This window comes from Oncorhynchus mykiss, chromosome 7 (assembly GCF_057628025.1).
Source record: "Oncorhynchus mykiss isolate SJ-2025 chromosome 7, ASM5762802v1, whole genome shotgun sequence".
NCBI classification, from domain to species: domain Eukaryota; kingdom Metazoa; phylum Chordata; class Actinopteri; order Salmoniformes; family Salmonidae; genus Oncorhynchus; species Oncorhynchus mykiss.
In genome coordinates this window covers 11765001-11785000 of record NC_143028.1, presented here as the reverse complement: position 1 = coordinate 11785000, position 20000 = coordinate 11765001, and the positions used below count along the sequence as shown (strand labels likewise).

At 47.8% G+C, this 20000-nt stretch overlaps 1 protein-coding gene across 2 annotated transcripts in view; it reads left to right on the top strand.

The window, feature by feature from the left end:
• Positions 1 to 20000, top strand: part of myo10l1 (myosin X, like 1) — an 81872-nt gene that overhangs the window by 17401 nt on the left and 44471 nt on the right. For both annotated transcript variants that reach the window (XM_036982808.2, XM_036982807.2), the window contains exon 2: positions 14997 to 15095. In XM_036982808.2, coding sequence (XP_036838703.1) covers positions 14997 to 15095 — 99 coding nt within the window. The remainder of the gene's footprint in view (positions 1 to 14996; positions 15096 to 20000) is intronic.

The following is a 20000-nucleotide window of genomic DNA, read 5'->3' as shown; positions in this document are numbered from 1 at the left end:
CATAGTAAACAGTAACTTACTTATTATTACTATTATTGTTATTACTATAATTATTAATGTTTACTGTAGACTGTTACCATTTTATTGTATTTATTTTTGTATTATTATTTACTACCATTTTATATTATTATTTGCTATCATTTACAATTTTGTTACAATGTATATTGTATACATTGTTGCTTTGGCAATATTGACACAATGTTTTTCATGCCAATAAAGCAGCTTGAATTTGAATTTGAATTTGAATTTGAGAGGGAGCGAGAGAGAGAGGGAGCGAGAGAGAGAGAGGAAGAGGGCGACAGAGGGAGCGAGAGAGAGTGAGAGAGAGGGAGAGAGAGAGAGAGGGAGTGAGAGAGCGAGAGAGAGAGAGGGAGCGAGAGAGAGAAAGGGAGCGAGAGCGAGGGAGGGAGAGGGAGCGCGAGAGAGAGAGGGAGCGAGAGAGATGGAGCGAGAGAGAGTGGGAGCGAGAGAGAGGGATAGGGAGTGAGAGAGAGCGAGAGGGAGAGGGAGAGAGAGTCGAGAGAGGGAAAGGGAGCGAGAGGGGGAGAGGGAGCGAGAGAGAGAGAGGGAGCGAGAGAGAGAAGGAGCGAGAGAGAGTGAGAGGGAGAGAGAGAGGGAGGTAGAGGGAGGGAGACAGAGAGAGAGAGGGAGCGAGAGAGAGCGAGGGAGCGAGAGAAAAGGAGTGGGAGAGAGAGGGAGAGAGAGTCGAGAGAGGGAGAGAGAGAGAGGTAGAGGGATCGAGAGGGGGAGAGAGGGAGAGAAAGAGCGAGAGAGAGAGCGAGAGAGAGGGAGCGAGAGAGAGAAGGAGAGAGTGAGAGGGAGAGAGAGAGGGAGGTAGAGGGAGGGAGAGAGAGGGAGAGAGAGAGAGCGAGAGAGAGAGGGAGCGAGAGAGAGTTCAAGGTTATCAGAGGAGACAAGAATCAATCTACAGCTGTGTCTCTGAGGTAAGCATATGCTCCTCCTCCTCACCTGATTAACCCCCTTATCGTCACAACGACCCCATAAACTATAGAGTCACACTCCCTGTCTTCTCTCCTCTTACCGATAGATATTTCAGTGAAGAGATGCAGGTCTGTGAGTTTATTACATGTCCAGTCCTTATTTATGTGGTTGTAGTTCATTTGTCTGTTGCAGCGTTAGGAAGAGGTCCTAAATCACTCACACACACATGCGCACACACACACACACACACACACACACACACACACACACACACACACACACACACACACACACACATACATACACGCACACACATACACACACACACACACACACACACACACACACGCATACATACACGCACACACATACACACACACATACACACACACACATACACACACAGAAGTCCAGCCTTTCTCATTCACCCCAGACCCTGAGTCTCCCTCGGGAGTCTGACATTTCCCCCTCTTCCTCCTCCTCCGTCTCCTCCTTCTCTTCCTCTCTTCCTCTCTTTTCTTTGGCCTGTCTTCCATTAGCTGATGTCTGATTTATTTATATTCCTTCTCCTTCTGTCTTCTCCCTCCTCCACACTCCATCCATCCCCTTCTCTTGCTCTCTCCCATTCCTCTCTTTTTCTCCCTCCCTTCTTTCTCTCCTGTCAGATGTCAACTGTTCCTGAGATGGTGTGATTACACTGCTCTCTCTCTTCTTCCCTCCCTTCCCTCTGCTGTCTCTCTCATCCCCCTCTTTCTGTCACTCAGTCACCTCCCCTCCTTCCCTCTGTCACTCAGTCACCTCCCCTCCCTCCCTCTGTCACTCAGTCACCTCCCCTCCCTCCCTCTGTCACTCAGTCACCTCCCCTCCCTCCCTCTGTCACTCAGTCACCTCCCCTCCCTCCCTCTTTCACTCAGTCACCTCCCCTCCCTCCCTCCCTCTGTCACCCAGTCACCTCCCCTCCCTCCCTCTGTCACTCAGTCACCTCCCCTCCCTCCCTCTGTTACTCAGTCACCTCCCCTCCCTCCCTCTGTCACTCAGTCACCTCCCCTCCCTCCCTCTTTCACTCAGTCACCTCCCCTCCCTCCCTCTGTCACCCAGTCACCTCCCCTCCCTCCCTCTGTCACTCAGTCACCTCCCCTCCCTCCCTCTGTTACTCAGTCACCTCCCCTCCCTCCCTCTGTCACTCAGTCACCTCCCCTCCCTCCCTCTGTCACTCAGTCACCTCCCCTCCCTCCCTCTTTCACTCAGTCACCTCCCCTCCCTCCCTCTTTCACTCAGTCACCTCCCCTCCCTCCCTCTGTCACTCAGTCACCTCCCCTCCCTCCATCTGTCACTCAGTCATCTCCCCTCCCTCCCTCTTTCACTCAGTCATCTCCCCTCCCTCCCTCTTTCACTCAGTCACCTCCCCTCCCTACCTCTTTCACTCAGTCACCTCCCCTCCCTCCCTCTGTCACTCAGTCATCTCCCCTCCCTCCCTCTGTCACTCAGTCATCTCCCCTCCCTCCCTCTTTCACTCAGTCACCTCCCCTCCCTCCCTCTCTCACTCTGTCACCTCCCCTCCCTCCCTCTGTCACTCAGTCATCTCCCCTCCCTCCCTCTTTCACTCAGTCATCTCCCCTCCCTCCCTCTTTCACTCAGTCACCTCCCCTCCCTCCCTCTTTCACTCAGTCACCTCCCCTCCCTCCCTCTGTCACTCAGTCATCTCCCCTCCCTCCCTCTTTCACTCAGTCACCTCCCCTCCCTCCCTCTTTCACTCAGTCACCTCCCCTCCCTCCCTCTTTCACTCTGTCACCTCCCCTCCCTCCCTCTGTCACTCAGTCATCTCCCCTCCCTCCCTCTTTCACTCAGTCATCTCCCCTCCCTCCCTCTTTCACTCAGTCACCTCCCCTCCCTCTTTCACTCAGTCCTGCTGCTTTCATTCTCTCCTAGATTTATCCATTTCTCTGAGTCAGATGTGGCCTCTGATATGTCAACATGTACAACTTTAAGACAATATTAGTCACTGCGGTTAGTAGATTACTGACTGAGTGTGTGTTTATGATGAGGTTGATAGTGTGTGTGTGTGTGTGTGTGTGTGTGTGTGTGTGTGTGTGTGTGTGTGTGTGTGTGTGTGTGTGTGTGTGTGTGTGTGTGTGTGTGTGTGTGTGTGTGTGTGTGTGTGTGTGTATGGTGGAGTGTGAGTGGTCCTGAAAGGGAGGGGTCCTGACCAGAGGCTGTCTTCAGGGTGATGCCTCCCCCTCTTTCACATGAGCAGAAACAACTACTTTATTGGCTTATAGACAGACACACACTCACACACACAATGACACACACACACAGTGACACACAATGATCCCCAATCTGTGACAAGTGCACTAGTGCGTGTGTGTGTGTGTTCCACAAGATGCCAGAGGAGTAGCCTAATGTAAACGTCACCTTACTGAGAGATGAGGAGATGGCAGACCTAACGGTCTATAAACGCTTGTTTGTGGTTATTTACTCATATGTCACGATGCCTCAACGTTAGACATTAGACACTGCATTAACAACATACTAAATGACAATCTAAATATTGCTGTGGGATTACAGGGCGTACGGTTTTATATACATGGTTGAAGGAATATTCAGTGCCGCCCTGTCAACCACTGGGCAGGGGGGAAGTCACAGGTAGCCAGGGGTGAAAGGTGAAAGGTCGGGTGGGATTGATTGAGGTTTAATGGAGAGTTGCATCCCTTAAACACATCACATCGATCTGCAGCAGGGAGAGAGAGAGAGAGAGAGAGAGAGAGAGAGAGAAGGAAGGAGAGAGAAGAAGAGAGGGAATGTAGAAGGAAGAAAGATAATGAAGGAGAGAGATGTAGAATGACGTAGGAGTGGAGGGAGGAATAAAACATGGCCTCTCCTCCTGTATAAACATCTCTCCTCCTGTATAAATCCCCTATAGGGATTATGAGCACCCTTGATAGAAAAAATAACCCTTTTGGGTTCCATGTACTGTAGAACTCTCTTTTGAAAGGGTTCTACATGGAATCCAAAAGGGTTCTACCTGGAACCAAAAGGGTTCTTCAAAGGATTCTCTTATGGGGAGAGCTGAATAACTCTTTCAGGTTCTAGATAGCACCTTTTTTCAAGGAGTGTATAAAATAGATCATTTAAACACTGAGCTATAATGTATGCTCCTAAAAAGGTGGGAAATTATATTGTTTTATACCTATAAAAACTCTCAGAAAAATAGATTTTGTTTAACAAGCAATAAAAACGATTCTCCAAAAGGTAGGGGTCAAAATGATTGACACCTTTGTTTTCAATACCTTTTAATATCTCACCTTGTGCTGATAACAGTACTGAGTCCATTTCTCAAATGTGTTATGAGTTAGAGGACATATTGGGAGGGATCTGAGACCACTCCTCCGTACAGATTCCTTCCAGATCCTTGATGTCCTTCGTTTGCGCTTATGGACTGTCCTCTTCAATGGGTTTCAAGTCCCGAGACTGAGATGGCCATTGCAAAATGTTGATTTTGTGGCCAGTTAACCATTTCTTTGTGGATTTTGATGTGTGCTTGGGGTTATTGTCTTTGTTACGGTGCGTGAATGAGGACCCAAAAGCGAATTAACTTAAACAGAGCTTCTTTAATTACCAAACATAGGTAGGCTCAGACGGACCGGCAGATTCCGACAGGACAAGACAAGGTTACAGCAAACATGACGACAGTCTGGTTCAGGCATGAAACACAACAAACAAGAATCCGACAAAGACAGGAGCAGAAACAGAGAGAGATATAGGGACCTAATCAGAGGGAAAAAGGGAACAGGTGGGAAAAGGGATGACGAGGTGGTTAGGAGGAGACAAGGCACAGCTGGGGGAAAGAGGGGGAGAAAAGGTAACCTAACAACGACCAGCAGAGGGAGACAGGGTGAAGGGAAAGGACAGAGACAAGACACAACATGACAGTACATGACAGTACCCCCCCACTCACCGAGCGCCTCCTGGCGCACTCGAGGAGGAAACCTGGCGGCAACGGAGGAAATCCTCGATCAGCGCACGGTCCAGCACGTCCCGAGAGGGAACCCAACTCCTCTCCTCAGGACCGTACCCCTCCCAATCTACGAGGTACTGGTGACCACGGCCCGAGGACGCATGTCCAAAATTCTACGGACCCTGTAGATGGGTGCGCCCTCGACAAGGATGGGGGGGGGGGGGGGGAGACGAGCGGGGGCGCGAAGGACGGGCTTGATGCAGGAGACATGGAAGACCGGGTGGACGCGACGAAGGTATCGCGGAAGAAGAAGTCGAACTGCGACAGGATTAATGACCCGAGAAATACGGAACGGACCAATGAACCGCGGGGTCAACTTGCGAGAAGCCGTCTTAAGGGGAAGGTTCTGAGTGGAGAGCCAAACTCTCTGACCGCGACAATATCTAGGACTCTTAGTTCTACGCTTATTAGCAGCCCTCACAGTCTGCGTCCTATAACGGCAAAGTGCAGACCTGACCCTCTTCCAGGTGCGCTCGCAACGTTGGACAAAAGCCTGAGCGGAGGGGACGCTGGACTCGGCGAACTGAGATGAGAACAGCGGAGGCTGGTACCCGAGGCTACTCTGAAAAGGAGATAGCCCGGTCGCAGACGAAGGAAGCGAGTTGTGGGCGTATTCTGCCCAGGGGAGCTGTTCTGACCAAGACGCAGGGTTGCGAAAAGAAAGACTGCGTAAGATGCGACCAATAGTCTGATTGGCCCGTTCTGCTTGACCGTTAGACTGGGGGTGAAAGCCGGAAGAGAGACTGACGGAAGCCCCAATCAAACGGCAAAACTCCCTCCAAAATTGAGACGTGAATTGCGGACCTCTGTCCGAAACGACGTCTGACGGAAGGCCATGAATTCTGAAAACATTCTCGATGATGATTTGTGCCGTCTCTTTAGCAGAAGGAAGCTTAGCAAGGGGAATGAAATGAGCCGCCTTAGAGAACCTATCGACAACCGTAAGAATAACAGTCTTACCCGCTGACGAAGGCAGTCCGGTGACAAAATCTAAGGCGATGTGAGACCACGGTCGAGAGGGAATAGGAAGCGGCCTGAGACGGCCGGCAGGAGGAGAGTTACCGGACTTAGTCTGCGCGCAGACCGAACAAGCAGCCACGAAACGACGCGTGTCATGCTCCCGGGTGGGCCACCAAAAACGCTGGCGAACGGAAGCAAGCGTACCCCGAACGCCAGGGTGGCCGGCTAACTTGGCAGATTGAGCCCACTGAAGAACGGCCAGACGAGTAGGAACGGGAACGAAAAGAAGGTTCCTAGGACAAGCGCGCGGCGACGGAGTGTGAGTGAGCGCTTGCTTTACCTGCCTCTCAATTCCCCAGACAGTCAACCCGACAACACGCCCCTCAGGGAGAATCCCCTCGGGGTCAGTGGAGGCTACTGAAGAACTGAAGAGACGAGACAAAGCATCAGGCTTGGTGTTCTTAGAGCCCGGACGATAAGAAATCACGAACTCGAAACGAGCGAAAAACAGCGCCCAACGCGCCTGACGCGCATTAAGTCGTTTGGCAGAACGGATGTACTCAAGGTTCCTATGGTCAGTCCAAACGACAAAAGGAACGGTCGCCCCCTCCAACCACTGTCGCCATTCGCCTAGGGCTAACCGGATGGCGAGCAGTTCGCGGTTACCCACATCATAGTTACGTTCCGACGGCGACAGGCGATGAGAAAAATACGCGCATGGGTGGACCTTGTCGTCAGAGAGGGAGCGCTGAGAAAGAATGGCTCCCACGCCCACCTCTGACGCGTCAACCTCGACAACGAACTGTCTAGAGACGTCAGGTGTAACAAGGATAGGAGCGGATGTAAAATGATTCTTGAGGAGATCAAAAGCTCCCTGGGCGGAAACGGACCACTTAAAGCACGTCTTGACAGAAGTAAGGGCTGTGAGAGGAGCTGCCACCTGACCGAAATTACGGATGAAACGACGATAGAAGTTCGCGAAGCCGAGAAAGCGCTGCAGCTCGACGCGTGACTTAGGGACGGGCCAATCAATGACAGCTTGGACCTTAGCGGGATCCATCTTAATGCCTTCAGCGGAAATAACAGAACCGAGAAATGTGACGGAGGAGGCATGAAAAGTGCACTTCTCAGCCTTCACAAAAAGACAATTCTCTAAAAGGCGCTGGAGGACACGTCGAACGTGCTGAACATGAATCTGGAGTGACGGTGAAAAAATCAGGATATCGTCAAGGTAAACGAAAACAAAGATGTTCAGCATGTCTCTCAGGACATCATTGACTAATGCCTGAAAGACAGCTGGAGCGTTAGCGAGGCCGAAAGGAAGAACCCGGTATTCAAAGTGCCCTAACGGAGTGTTAAACGCCGTCTTCCACTCGTCCCCCTCCCTGATGCGCACGAGATGGTAAGCGTTACGAAGGTCCAACTTAGTGAAAAACCTGGCTCCCTGCAGGATCTCGAAGGCTGAAGACATAAGAGGAAGCGGATAACGATTCTTCACTGTTATGTCATTCAGCCCTCGATAATCTATGCAGGGGCGCAGAGACCCGTCCTTCTTCTTGACAAAAAAAACCCCCGCTCCGGCGGGAGAGGAGGAGGGGACTATGGTACCGGCGTCAAGAGCTACAGACAAATAATCTTCGAGAGCCTTACGTTCGGGAGCCGACAGAGAGTATAGTCTACCCCGGGGGGGGGTGGTTCCCGGAAGGAGATCAATACTACAATCATACGACCGGTGTGGAGGAAGAGAGGTGGCCCTGGACCGACTGAACACCGTGCGCAGATCGTGATATTCCTCCGGCACCCCTGTCAAATCACCAGGCTCCTCCTGTGAAGAAGAGACAGAGGAAACAGGAGGGATAGCAGACATTAAACATTTCACATGACAAGAGACGTTCCAGGAGAGGATAGAATTACTAGACCAATTAATGGAAGGATTATGACAAACTAGCCAGGGATGGCCCAAAACAACAGGTGTAAAAGGTGAACGAAAAATTAAAAAAGAAATGGTTTCACTATGATTACCAGAAACAGTGAGGGTTAAAGGTAGCGTCTCACGCTGAATCCTGGGGAGAGGACTACCATCCAGGGCGAACAAGGCCGTGGGCTCCTTTAACTGTCTGAGAGGAATGTCATGTTCCCGAGCCCAGGTCTCGTCCATAAAACAGCCCTCCGCCCCAGAGTCTATTAAGGCACTGCAGGAAGCTGACGAACCGGTCCAGCGTAGATGGACCGACAAGGTAGTGCAGGATCTTGAAGGAGAGACAGGAGTAGTAGCGCTCACCAGTAGCCCTCCGCTTACTGACGAGCTCTGGCCTTTTACTGGACATGAAGTGACAAAATGACCAGCGGAACCGCAACAGAGACAGAGGCGGTTGGTGATTCTCCGTTCCCTCTCCTTAGTCGAGATGCGGATACCTCCCAGCTGCATGGGCTCAGCACCCGAGCCGGCAGAGGAAGATGGTAGTGATGCGGAGAGGGGGGCAACGGAGAACGCGAGCTCCTTTCCACGAGCTCGGTGACGAAGATCAACCCGTCGCTCAATGCGAATAGCAAGTTCAATCAAGGAATCCACGCTGGAAGGAACCTCCCGGGAGAGAATCTCATCCTTTACCTCTGCGCGGAGACCCTCCAGAAAACGAGCGAGCAAAGCCGGCTCGTTCCAGCCACTGGAGGCAGCAAGAGTGCGAAACTCAATAGAGTAGTCTGTTATGGATCGATTACCTTGACATAGGGAAGACAGGGCCCTGGAAGCCTCCTCCCCAAAAACAGATCGATCAAAAACCCGTATCATCTCCTCCTTAAAGTCCTGATACTGGTTAGTACACTCAGCCCTTGCCTCCCAGATTGCCGTGCCCCACTCACGAGCCCGTCCAATAAGGAGAGATATGACGTAGGCGACACGAGCAGTGCTCCTGGAGTAAGTGTTGGGCTGGAGAGAAAACACAATATCACACTGGGTGAGGAACGAGCGGCATTCAGTGGGCTCCCCAGAGTAACACGGCGGGTTATTGATTCTGGGCTCCGGAGATTCGAAAGCCCTGGAAGTGGCCGGTGGATCGAGGCGGAGATGGTGAACCTGTTCTGTGAGGTTGGAGACTTGGGTGGCCAGGGTCTCAACGGCATGTCGAGCAGCAGACACTTCCTGCTCGTGTCTGCCTAGCATCGCTCCCTGGATCCCGACGGCTGAGTGGAGAGGATCCGAAGTCGCTGGGTCCATTCTTGGTCGGATTCTTCTGTTACGGTGCGTGAATGAGGACCCAAAAGCGAATTAACTTAAACAGAGCTTCTTTAATTACCAAACATAGGTAGGCTCAGACGGACCGGCAGATTCCGACAGGACAAGACAAGGTTACAGCAAACATGACGACAGTCTGGTTCAGGCATGAAACACAACAAACAAGAATCCGACAAAGACAGGAGCAGAAACAGAAAGAGATATAGGGACCTAATCAGAGGGAAAAAGGGAACAGGTGGGAAAAGGGATGACGAGGTGGTTAGGAGGAGACAAGGCACAGCTGGGGGAAAGAGGGGGAGAAAAGGTAACCTAACAACGACCAGCAGAGGGAGACAGGGTGAAGGGAAAGGACAGAGACAAGACACAACATGACAGTACATGACAGTCTTGCTGGAAGATCCACTTGCAGGCCAAGTTTCAGCCTCCTGGCAGAGGAACCAGGTTTCTGACTAAAATGTTCTGGTAATGGGTCAAGTTCATGATGCCGTTGACCTTAACAAGGGCCCCAGGACCAGTGGAAGCAAAACAAGCCCCATAACATCAAAGATCCTCCACCATATTTTACAGTAGGTCTGGGGTTCTGTTCTGCTTATGACTTCGCATTTAGAGGCCAAGCTGGTGTGCCCGGCCAAAGACCTCTATGTTCACGTCATCAAATGTAAACACCTGGAGTTTGCTCAGTAAAATTGCCACTTGGATTGGAACCGGTGTTTTGGTAAGATGACATGAAATAGAGCTCTTTGGCCGCGCCCACCAGTGATGGGTTTGGTGTTGAAAAAAAGAATGCAGGCTGTCAATCATTTCAGACCCCCACTGTACATGGAATCAACAGTAACTGTAGCTAGTGATAAAAATATATACCTATCACATAGAGACCTCACAAAGTGTGTGTGTATTTGTCACTGGCCCCGGGTGTTCAACTCACAGTACAGGAGCGACACTCTTCACCCTGCGGTTCTACCCCGAGCTACCCAGCTGGGGTGTGTGTGTGTTTTCTGCCTGGTTAACTCCACAGCCTTTGTCAGGAGTGTGTGTAGGCGTGTGTGTTGTGGGAGTAGGGGGTTGTCGGGGGGTGTGGGCCATCTGTTGCTAAAACAATAAGCCTCTTCTCCTCCTCCTCCTCTCTTCTCCTCCTCTTCCTCCTGTCTTCTCCTCCTCTTTCTCTCACTCTTCCTTCAGATGTGCACATCTGGGCTGCGTTCAGTATGCTTTTACGTTCTGGAACGTTCAATTGAACCGAAACGTTGCTTTACTGAACGACGAGTTGAAAAACGGGGAGAGGTTGTGGTTTGGGAAACGCTGTCACCATGGCCACTGCCCTTAAAATACTTCACAAATTTCTTCAAGCCACACCTCGCCACAACCGTGAAACGGGAGAAAACGTACCTCAAAGTCTGTTCAAGTACCTCCAGAACGTTTTGGGGAAACGTGGCGCTCAGTACAAACCGTTCCGCAAATGTCCAATCGAACTGAACGCACCTCAGGTATCCTTGATTTTTTCAGGGTCCTCCTTCTCTCACCCCCTACCCACCCACCCCTTCTATACCTCCCTCACCCCTCCCTCACCCTCACCTCCTTTACATGTAATACAGTAGTCCCCCCCTGTGTTGGGGTAGTGTAGGGGTCAGGGGTTAGAGGTCACTGACTGGCTGAAAGGGAGCTTTGTGTTGGAGGGACAGAATAAATATAAGACACTTCCTCTTTCTCCACCTCTATCACCCTGTCTCTCTGTCTCCACCTCTATCACCCTGTCTCTCTTTCTCCACCTCTATCACCCTGTCTCTCTATCTCCACCTCTATCACCCTGTCTCTCTTTCTCCACCTCTATCACCCTGTCTCTCTGTCTCCACCTCTATCACCCTGTCTCTCTTTCTCCACCTCTATCACCCTGTCTCTTTCTCCACCTCTATCACCCTGTCTCTCTGTCTCCACCTCTATCACCCTGTCTCTCTTTCTCCACCTCTATCACCCTGTCTCTCTTTCTCCACCTCTATCACCCTGTCTCTCTTTCTTTACCCCCTTCTCTCCTTCTCTCTCTCCCTACCTCTCTACTACAGAGGACACATATCTCTCTCCCTACCTCTCTACTACAGAGGACACGTATCTCTCTCCTTCTCTCTCTCCCTACCTCTCTACTACAGAGGACACGTATCTCTCTCCCTACCTCTCTACTACAGAGGACACGTATCTCTCTCCTTCTCTCTCTCCCTACCTCTCTACTACAGAGGACACGTATCTCTCTCCTTCTCTCTCTCCCTACCTCTCTACTACAGAGGACACGTATCTCTCCTTCTCTCTCTCCCTACCTCTCTACTACAGAGGACACGTATCTCTCTCCTTCTCTCTCTCCCTACCTCTCTACTACAGAGGACACGTATCTCTCTCCTTCTCTCTCTCTCCCTACCTCTCTACTACAGAGGACACGTATCTCTCTCCTTCTCTCTCTCCCTACCTCTCTACTACAGAGGACACGTATCTCTCTCCTTCTCTCTCTCCCTACCTCTCTACTACAGAGAACACGTATCTCTCTCCTTCTCTCTCTCCCTACCTCTCTACTACAGAGGACACGTATCTCTCTCCCTACCTCTCTACTACAGAGGACACGTATCTCTCTCCTTCTCTCTCTCCCTACCTCTCTACTACAGAGGACACGTATCTCTCTCCTTCTCTCTCTCCCTACCTCTCTACTACAGAGGACACGTATCTCTCTCCTTCTCTCTCTCCCTACCTCTCTACTACAGAGGACACATATCTCTCTCCTTCTCTCTCTCCCTACCTCTCTACTACAGAGGACACGTATCTCTCTCCTTCTCTCTCTCCCTACCTCTCTACTACAGAGGACACATATCTCTCTCCCTACCTCTCTACTACAGAGGACACGTATCTCTCTCCCTACCTCTCTACTACAGAGGACACGTATCTCTCCTTCTCTTCTATCCCTTCATGTATTTCTGTCTGACAAACACAGACTCTCTCTCTGTCCGACAGTGTTGTTGCTGTGTTAGAATGCTGCTTCGGCATCAGGACCCAGCTGTGCCTCTCTGTGCTCCCCTCAAGCACATCTGGATCATCTGTCTGAGAACACACACACACACACACACACACACACACACAGACTAGAGAATATGGACTCGATTGAAGAACTAGTGTTTCTTACTCGATTGGAACTTGTAGCCATGGCATACAATAAGGCTATAGCCACAATTCTACCTATGTATGTGTAAGTTGGGCTTACGGCGTGTGTGTGTGTGTGTTGTCATGCAGGAGTAGGGGGTTGTCACGGGGACTGGGCCATCTGTTGCTAAAACAATTTGTCTCTCCTCCTCTCTTCACCCCTCTTTGCTGTGTTCTCTACAACCCTCTGTAGCTACAGTTGAAGTCGGAGGTTTGCATACACTTAGGTTGGAGTCATTAAAACTCATTTTTCAACCACTTCACAAATTACTTGTTAACAAACTATAGTTTTGGTAAGTCGGTTAGGACATCTACTTTGTGCATGACACAAGTCATTTTTCCAACAATTGTTTACAGACAGATTATTTTACTTGTAATTCACAGTATCACACTTCCAGTGGGTCAGCAGTTTACATGTTTACAGCAGTACTATGTTGACTCCGCCTTTAAACAGCTTGGATGATGATGTCATGGCTTTAGAAGCTTCTGATAGACTAATTGACATAATTTTAGTCAATTGGAGGTGTACCTGTGGATGTATTTCAAGGCCTACCTTCAAACTCAGTGCCTCTTTGCTTGACATCATGGGAAAATCAAAAGAAATCAGCCAAGACCTCAGAAAATAAATTGTAGACCTCCACAAGTCTGGTTCATCCTTGGGAGCAATTTCCAAATGCCTGAAGGTTCATCTGTACAAACAATAGTACGCAAGTATAAACATCATGGGACCACGCAGCCGTCATACCGCTCAGGAAGGAGAAATGTCCTCTGGTTTGATGAAACAAAAATAGAACTGTTTGGCCATAATGACCATCGTTATGTTTGGAGGAAAAAGGGGGAGGCTTGTAAGCCGAAGAACACCGTCCCAACCTTGAAGCACGGGGGTGGCAGCATCATGTTGTAGTGGTGCTTTGCTGTAGGAGGGACTGGTGCACGTCACAAAATAGATGGCATCATGAGGGAGGAAAATTATGTGGATATATTGAAGCAACATCTCAAGACATCAGTCAGGAAGTTAAAGCTTGGTTGCAAATGCATCTTCCAAATGGAAAATTACCCCAAGCATACTTCCAAAGTTGTGGCAAAATGGCTTAAGGAAAACAAAGTCAAGGTATTGGAGTGGCCATCACAAAGCCCTGACCTCAATCCTATATAACATTTGTGAGCAGAATTGAAAAAGCATGTGCGAGCAAGACTGACTCAGTTACACCAGCTCTGTCAGGAGGAATGGGCCAAATTTCACCCAACTTATTGTGGGCGAATCTTGTGGAAGGCTACCCGAAACATTTGACCCAAGTTAAACCATTTAAAGGCAATGCTACAAAATACTAATTGAGTGTATGTAAACTGAAATAGCTGAAATAAATCATTCTCTCTACTATTATTCTGACATTTCACATTCTTAAAATAAAGTGGTGATCCTAACTGACCTAAGACAGGGAATTTTTACAAGGATTAACTGTCAGGAATTGTGAAAGACTGAGTTTAAATGTATTTGGCTGAGGTGTATGTAAACTTTAACTGTATGTGTGTTTGGCCAAAGTGATGTTTTGTTTGATGCATCGTAATGCATCAAGGTACATGTTTACTGGAAGGGCTTTTTCTTGAAAACCTGACTGCTGAAATGCACAATACTTTTGAGATATTGTATTATCAGTGTAATACTCCTTGCTGACTTTATTGTCCCCACGGGGAAAAGTTGTTGCAGTGTCATGTACACATATAAAGTGGCGTTTAAATACAAAACTAATGGACAATACAACTTTTATAACAGTTACATACCAATAAAAAGACTAGCCTGCTGGCCTTACAAATTATTGTCTAGTTGTGTTTTTCCTGCTGAGGGATGCCAGGCCTGTCTGTTTGACTCCAAGTACCTTGGGGAGGGCCCTGACCTTAAAGATCTCATCCAGGCCTGTCTGTTTGACTCCAAGTACCTTGGGGAGGGCCCTGACCTTAAAGATCTCATCCAGGCCTGTCTGTTTGACTCCAAGTACCTTGGGAGGGTCCTGACCTTAAAGATCTCATCGAGGCCTGTCTGTTTGACTCCAAGTACCTTGGAGAGGGTCCTGACCTTAAAGATCTCATCGAGGCCTGTCTGTTTGACTCCAAGTACCTTGGGGAGGGCCCTGACCTTAAAGATCTCATCCAGGCCTGTCTGTTTGACTCCAAGTACCTTGCTTGCTGTGGTGATAGTCCATCTCAGCATGTTTCTCTGTCTGACAGTGGCATTGCCAAACCAACAAACAATACAAAAAGTTCAAACACTTTCAGTGAAAGATTTGTAAAAACAGAGTCAATATAGTACAGTCTATATTAAAAGATCCCAGCTTTATGAGAAAGTACAGTCTCTGTTGGCTCTTTTTGTAGATCTGTACATTTACTCCACTGAAGCTTATTGTCCAAGAGGACACCCAGGTATTTGTATTCCTCTACGATCTCTATATTCTGACCTCTGATAGATGTTGCAGAGGTAACAAGGCATTGTGTATACAATTCCTTTAGCCTAGTAGTGACCTTATAGTAACCACATACTCTGTGTGTGTGTGTGTGTGTGTGTGTGTGTGTGTGTGTGTGTGTGTGTGTGTGTGTGTGTGTGTGTGTGTGTGTGTGTGTGTGTGTGTGTGTGTGTGTGTGTGTGTGTGTGTGTGTGTGTGTGTGTTGCAGGGGGCCCGTGTATGGGTCAAGGAGAAGGAGCAGCTGGTCCCCTCTACTGTTAGCTCCTGTGGAGACGGAACCCTGGTCCTCACTACCGACTATGGAGAGGTACGACAAACACACACACACACACACAAACACACACACACACACACATACACAAACACACACACACACACACACAAACACACACACACAAACATACACAAAGATCTGCAGCAATGGATGCCATCCTTGCTAGTATTGCTCACACACACACTATCAGACATGGTTTTAACGGACGGTTTACAGTGTTAGTCATTGGGGCCATGTCAGTGTTAGTCATTGGGGCCATGTCAGTGTTAGTCATTGGGGCCATGTCAGTGTTAGTCATTGGGGCCATGTCAGTGTTAGTCATTGGGGCCATGTCAGTGTTGCTGGTCTTCCTGTGGTCTAGTTATCCTGGCCCACTTTCTCCTCTCATCCATATTCAAATATTCATCTCTGACATATATTCCCTACAAGAAACACAGAACGGCTAGAAACGCTAGCATTCCGCACGCACTCACTCACGCACTCACGCACTCACTCACTCACTCACTCACTCACACACACAGATACACATATAAAGCTGTTGTCCTGCCCAGCTCACCATCACTGGCCAAAAAAATTGAATGAAATGTTTGTTTTAATCTAATTAAGAATGTGTGTATAATTTCCCCCCACCTACACACACACACAGCTCTGTGGATGTAATGGGTTATGATGGTTGTTGTAGAGTGTGTTTGGCTCCAGTTGGCAGCGTTTACATGGTGCTAATAATAGTACTCTGGTTTTCCTTCCAGGATACATGCAGTTGTAGTCGGAAGTTTACATACACCTTAGCCAAATACATATACAAATACTCAGTTTTTCACAATTCCTGACATTTAATCTTGGTAAAAAAAATCCCTGTCTTAGGTCAGTTAGGATCACCACGTTATTTTAAGAATGTGAAATGTCAGAATAATAGTAGAGAGAAGGATTTATTTCAGCTTTTATTTCTTTCATCACATTCCCAATGGGTCAGAAATTTACATACACTCAATTAGTATTTGGTAGCATTGCCTTTACATTGTTTAACTTGGGTCAAACGTTTCAGGTAGCCTTCCACAAGCTTCCCACAATAAGTTGGGTGAATTTTGGCCCATTCCTCTTGACAGAGCTGGTGTAACTGAGTCAGGTTTGTAGGCCTCCTTGCTCGCACACACTTTTTCAATTCTGCTCACAAATTGTCTATAGGATTGAGGTCAGTGCTTTGTGATGGCCACTCCAATACATTGAAGTTGTTGTCCTTAAGCCATTTTGCCACAACTTTGGAAGTATGCTTGGGGTCATTGTCCATTTGGAAGACCCATTTGCGACCAAGCTTTAACTTCCTGACTTGAGATGTTGCTTCAATATAGCCACATCATTTTCTTCCTAATGATGCCATCTATTTTGTGAAGTGCACCAGTCCCTCCTGCAACAAACACCCCCACAACATGATGCTGCCCCCCACGTGCTTCATGGTTGGGATGGTGTTCTTCGGCTTGCAAGCATCCCCCTTTTTCCTCCAAACATCATGACAGTCATTATGAACAAACAGTTCTATTTTTGTTTCATCAGACCAGAGGACATTTCTCCAAAAAGTATGATCTTTGTCCCCATGTGCAGTTGCAAACCATAGTCTGCCTTTTTTATGGCGGTTTTGGAGCAGTGGCTTCTTCCTTGCTGAGCAGCCTTTCAGGTTATGTCGATATAGGACTCATTTTATTGTGGATATAGATACTTTTGTACCTGTTTCCTACAGCATCTTCACAATGTCCTTTGCTGTTGTTCTGGGATTGATTTGCACTTTACAAAACCAAAGTACATTCATCTCTAGGACACAGAACGCGTCTCCTTCCTGAGCGGTATGACGGCTGCGTGGTCCCATGGTGTTTATACTTGCGTTTATACTATACTTTTTTTTCTGAGGTCTTGGCTGATTTCTTTTGATTTTCCCGTGATGTCAAGCAAAGAGGCACTGAGTGTGAAGGTAGGTCTTGAAATACATCCACAGGTACACCTCCAATTGACTTAAAGCCATGACATCATTTTCTGGAATTTTCCAAGCTGTTTAACCTCTAGTGACACCCCATCCCGTGAACGGGACCGTTGTCATCATCTGACACTAATTAGCATAACGCAACAGACATAAATCTACCTAGAAAATATTAATATTCATGAAAATCACAAGTTAAATATATTGGAACACAGCTTAGCCTTTTGTTAATCACCCTGCCATCTCAGATTTTCAAAATATGCTTTACAGCCAAAGCTAGACAAGCATTTGTGTAAGTTTATCGATAGCCTAGCATAGCATTATGCCTTGCTAGCAGCAGGCAACCTTGTCAAATCAGAAAAACAATCAAATTAAATCGTTTACCTTTGATGAACTTCGGAAGTTTTCACTCACAAGACTCCCAGGTAGATAGCCAAAGTTCATTTTTTCCCAAAATATTATTTTTGTTGGCGAAATAGCTCCGTTTGTTCTTCACGTTTGGCTGAGAAATCGACCGGAAATTGCGGTCACGATAACTCCGAAAAATATTCCAAGTTAGCTCCATAATATCGACAGAAACATGGCAAACGTTGTTTAGAATCAATCCTCAAGGTGTTTTTCAAATATCTATTCGATAATATATCCACCGGGACAATTGGTTTCTCAGTAGAATCGATTGGAATAATGGCTACCTCTGTACTTTACGCAAGATTTTCTCCGGGAGCATCATGTGACCACTTGCGCAATGTAGCCCCCTACGGGTATTCTTCAACATAAATGCATAAAACTACGTCACAATGCTGTAGACACCTTGGGGAATATGTAGAAAGCGTAAGCTGGTTCATAGCACATTCACAGCTCAATGGGGACTCATTGGCATGCAGCGCTTTCAAAATATGGGGCACTTCCGAATTTGATTTTTCTCAGGCTTTCGCCTGCAACATCAGTTCTGTTATACTCACAGACAATATCTTTACAGTTTTGGAAACGTTAGAGTGTTTTCTATCCAAAGCTGTCAATTATATGCATATTCTAGCATCTTGTCCTGACAAAATATCCCGTTTAAAAAGGGAACGTCTTTTTTTCAAAAATGAAAATATTGCCCCTAGAGTCGCAACAGGTTTTAAAGGTACAGTCAACTTAGTGTATGTAAACTGCTGACCCACTGGAATTGTGAAACAGTGAATTATAAGTGAAATAATCTGTCTGTAAACAATTGTTGGGAAAAGTACTTGTCATGCACAAAGTAGATGTCCTAACCGACTTTCCAAAACTATAGTTTGTTAACAAGTAATTTGTGAAGTGGTTGAAAACAAGTTTTAATGACTCCAACCTAAGTGTATGTACATTTCTGACTTCAACTGTACTGTCTTTATCCACCATTCATTATCTTTCTTTCTCTTCCTCTTCCTCTTCCTCTTCCTCTTTCTCTTTCTCTTTCACTCTCTCTCTGTGTGTATGTATATAATTTGGAAGATACAGACTCTGACCCAGGGTCTTGATCAGCTGGTTACTACTATTGACGTTTGGGGGGGGGGGGGTTCCTGGACATTTTAAATGGAGATCCTCCATTGAGTTTGTTTTTAGTCCAGGACTTGGCTTCATTAACGTTAAGGGAGGGTAGAGGACGTTATAGTTAACTCCTGTATGTGACATCATTAAAGAGACGACACTTGGTGAAATTTGCCATCAATCGAAGTGTGTTTATTTGTGCCAGAGTATCTGATCCTAGATCTGTGTTGAAACCAGCTAACTATGGGATGGGGAACGTCATGCTGGGTTACCATGGAAACGGGGAGTCACAGTGGAGGGATTCTCTGTATGCGTTCGTCTGTGATTGGCTGGCGGTGTCATCACATGGATGCATGTATCCCACACTGGATTGAATTCCATCTCTGTGTTTGTGAGAACATCTCACTGGATACACACACACGCACACACACACTCACACACACACACAGACACACACACACCTGGATGGACAACTACATGTACACATACACACCTGCACCTGTTGTTTCTCCCCATCTCTTTCTCTCTCTCACATACGCTCATGTCAGGCTCACTGAATCCACATCACTCTGCAGTTCTACTAGTACCTGTGGGTCACATTGATTTGTTGGTCATAATGTAGGAAGATCAATGCACTCTAAATGCGTGTGTATGTGTTTTGGTGTGTGTGTATGTGTGTGTGTGTGTACGTGTGCATGTGCGTGTGTGAGGGGTACTGCTCAGTCGCTACAAAGAGTTAGACATATCCTCGACACACACACCCATACACACGTGCACACACACAGGCTGTGTTAGAGCTGGGTTACAGAGAGACAGTAATGTGACCTGGATTTCAGCAGCAAGAGTGAAAGCTGCAGTGAGAACTCACATGAGTACAGGATACGCTCCAGGGACCAGTCCACACACACGCACACACACACGGACACACATACGCACACATACACGCGCGCGCACGCACGCACGCACACGCACGCACACATACACACACACATACACACACGCACACATACACACATACACACACACATACACGCACACACACACACACGCGCGCGCACGCACGCACATACACACACACACCTGGATGGACAACCACATGTACACATACACACCTGCACCTGTTGTTTCTCCCCATCTCTTTCTCTCTCTCACATATGCTCATGTCAGGCTCACTTAATCCACATCACTCTGCAGTTCACCGTGCAGCGAGAGAGAGATGCAGTGTACACCTCTCTCTCTCTCTTTCTCTCTTTCTCTACCTCTCTCTCTCTTTCTCTACCTCTCTATATCTCTCTCTCTTTCTCTACCTCTCTATGTCTCTCTCTCTCTCTTTCTCTACATCTCTCTCTCTCTCGCTTTCTCTACATCTCTCTCTCTCTCTCGTTCTCTACCTCTCTATATCTCTCTCTCTCTTTCTCTACCTCTCTATGTTTCTCTCTCTCTTTCTCTACCTATCT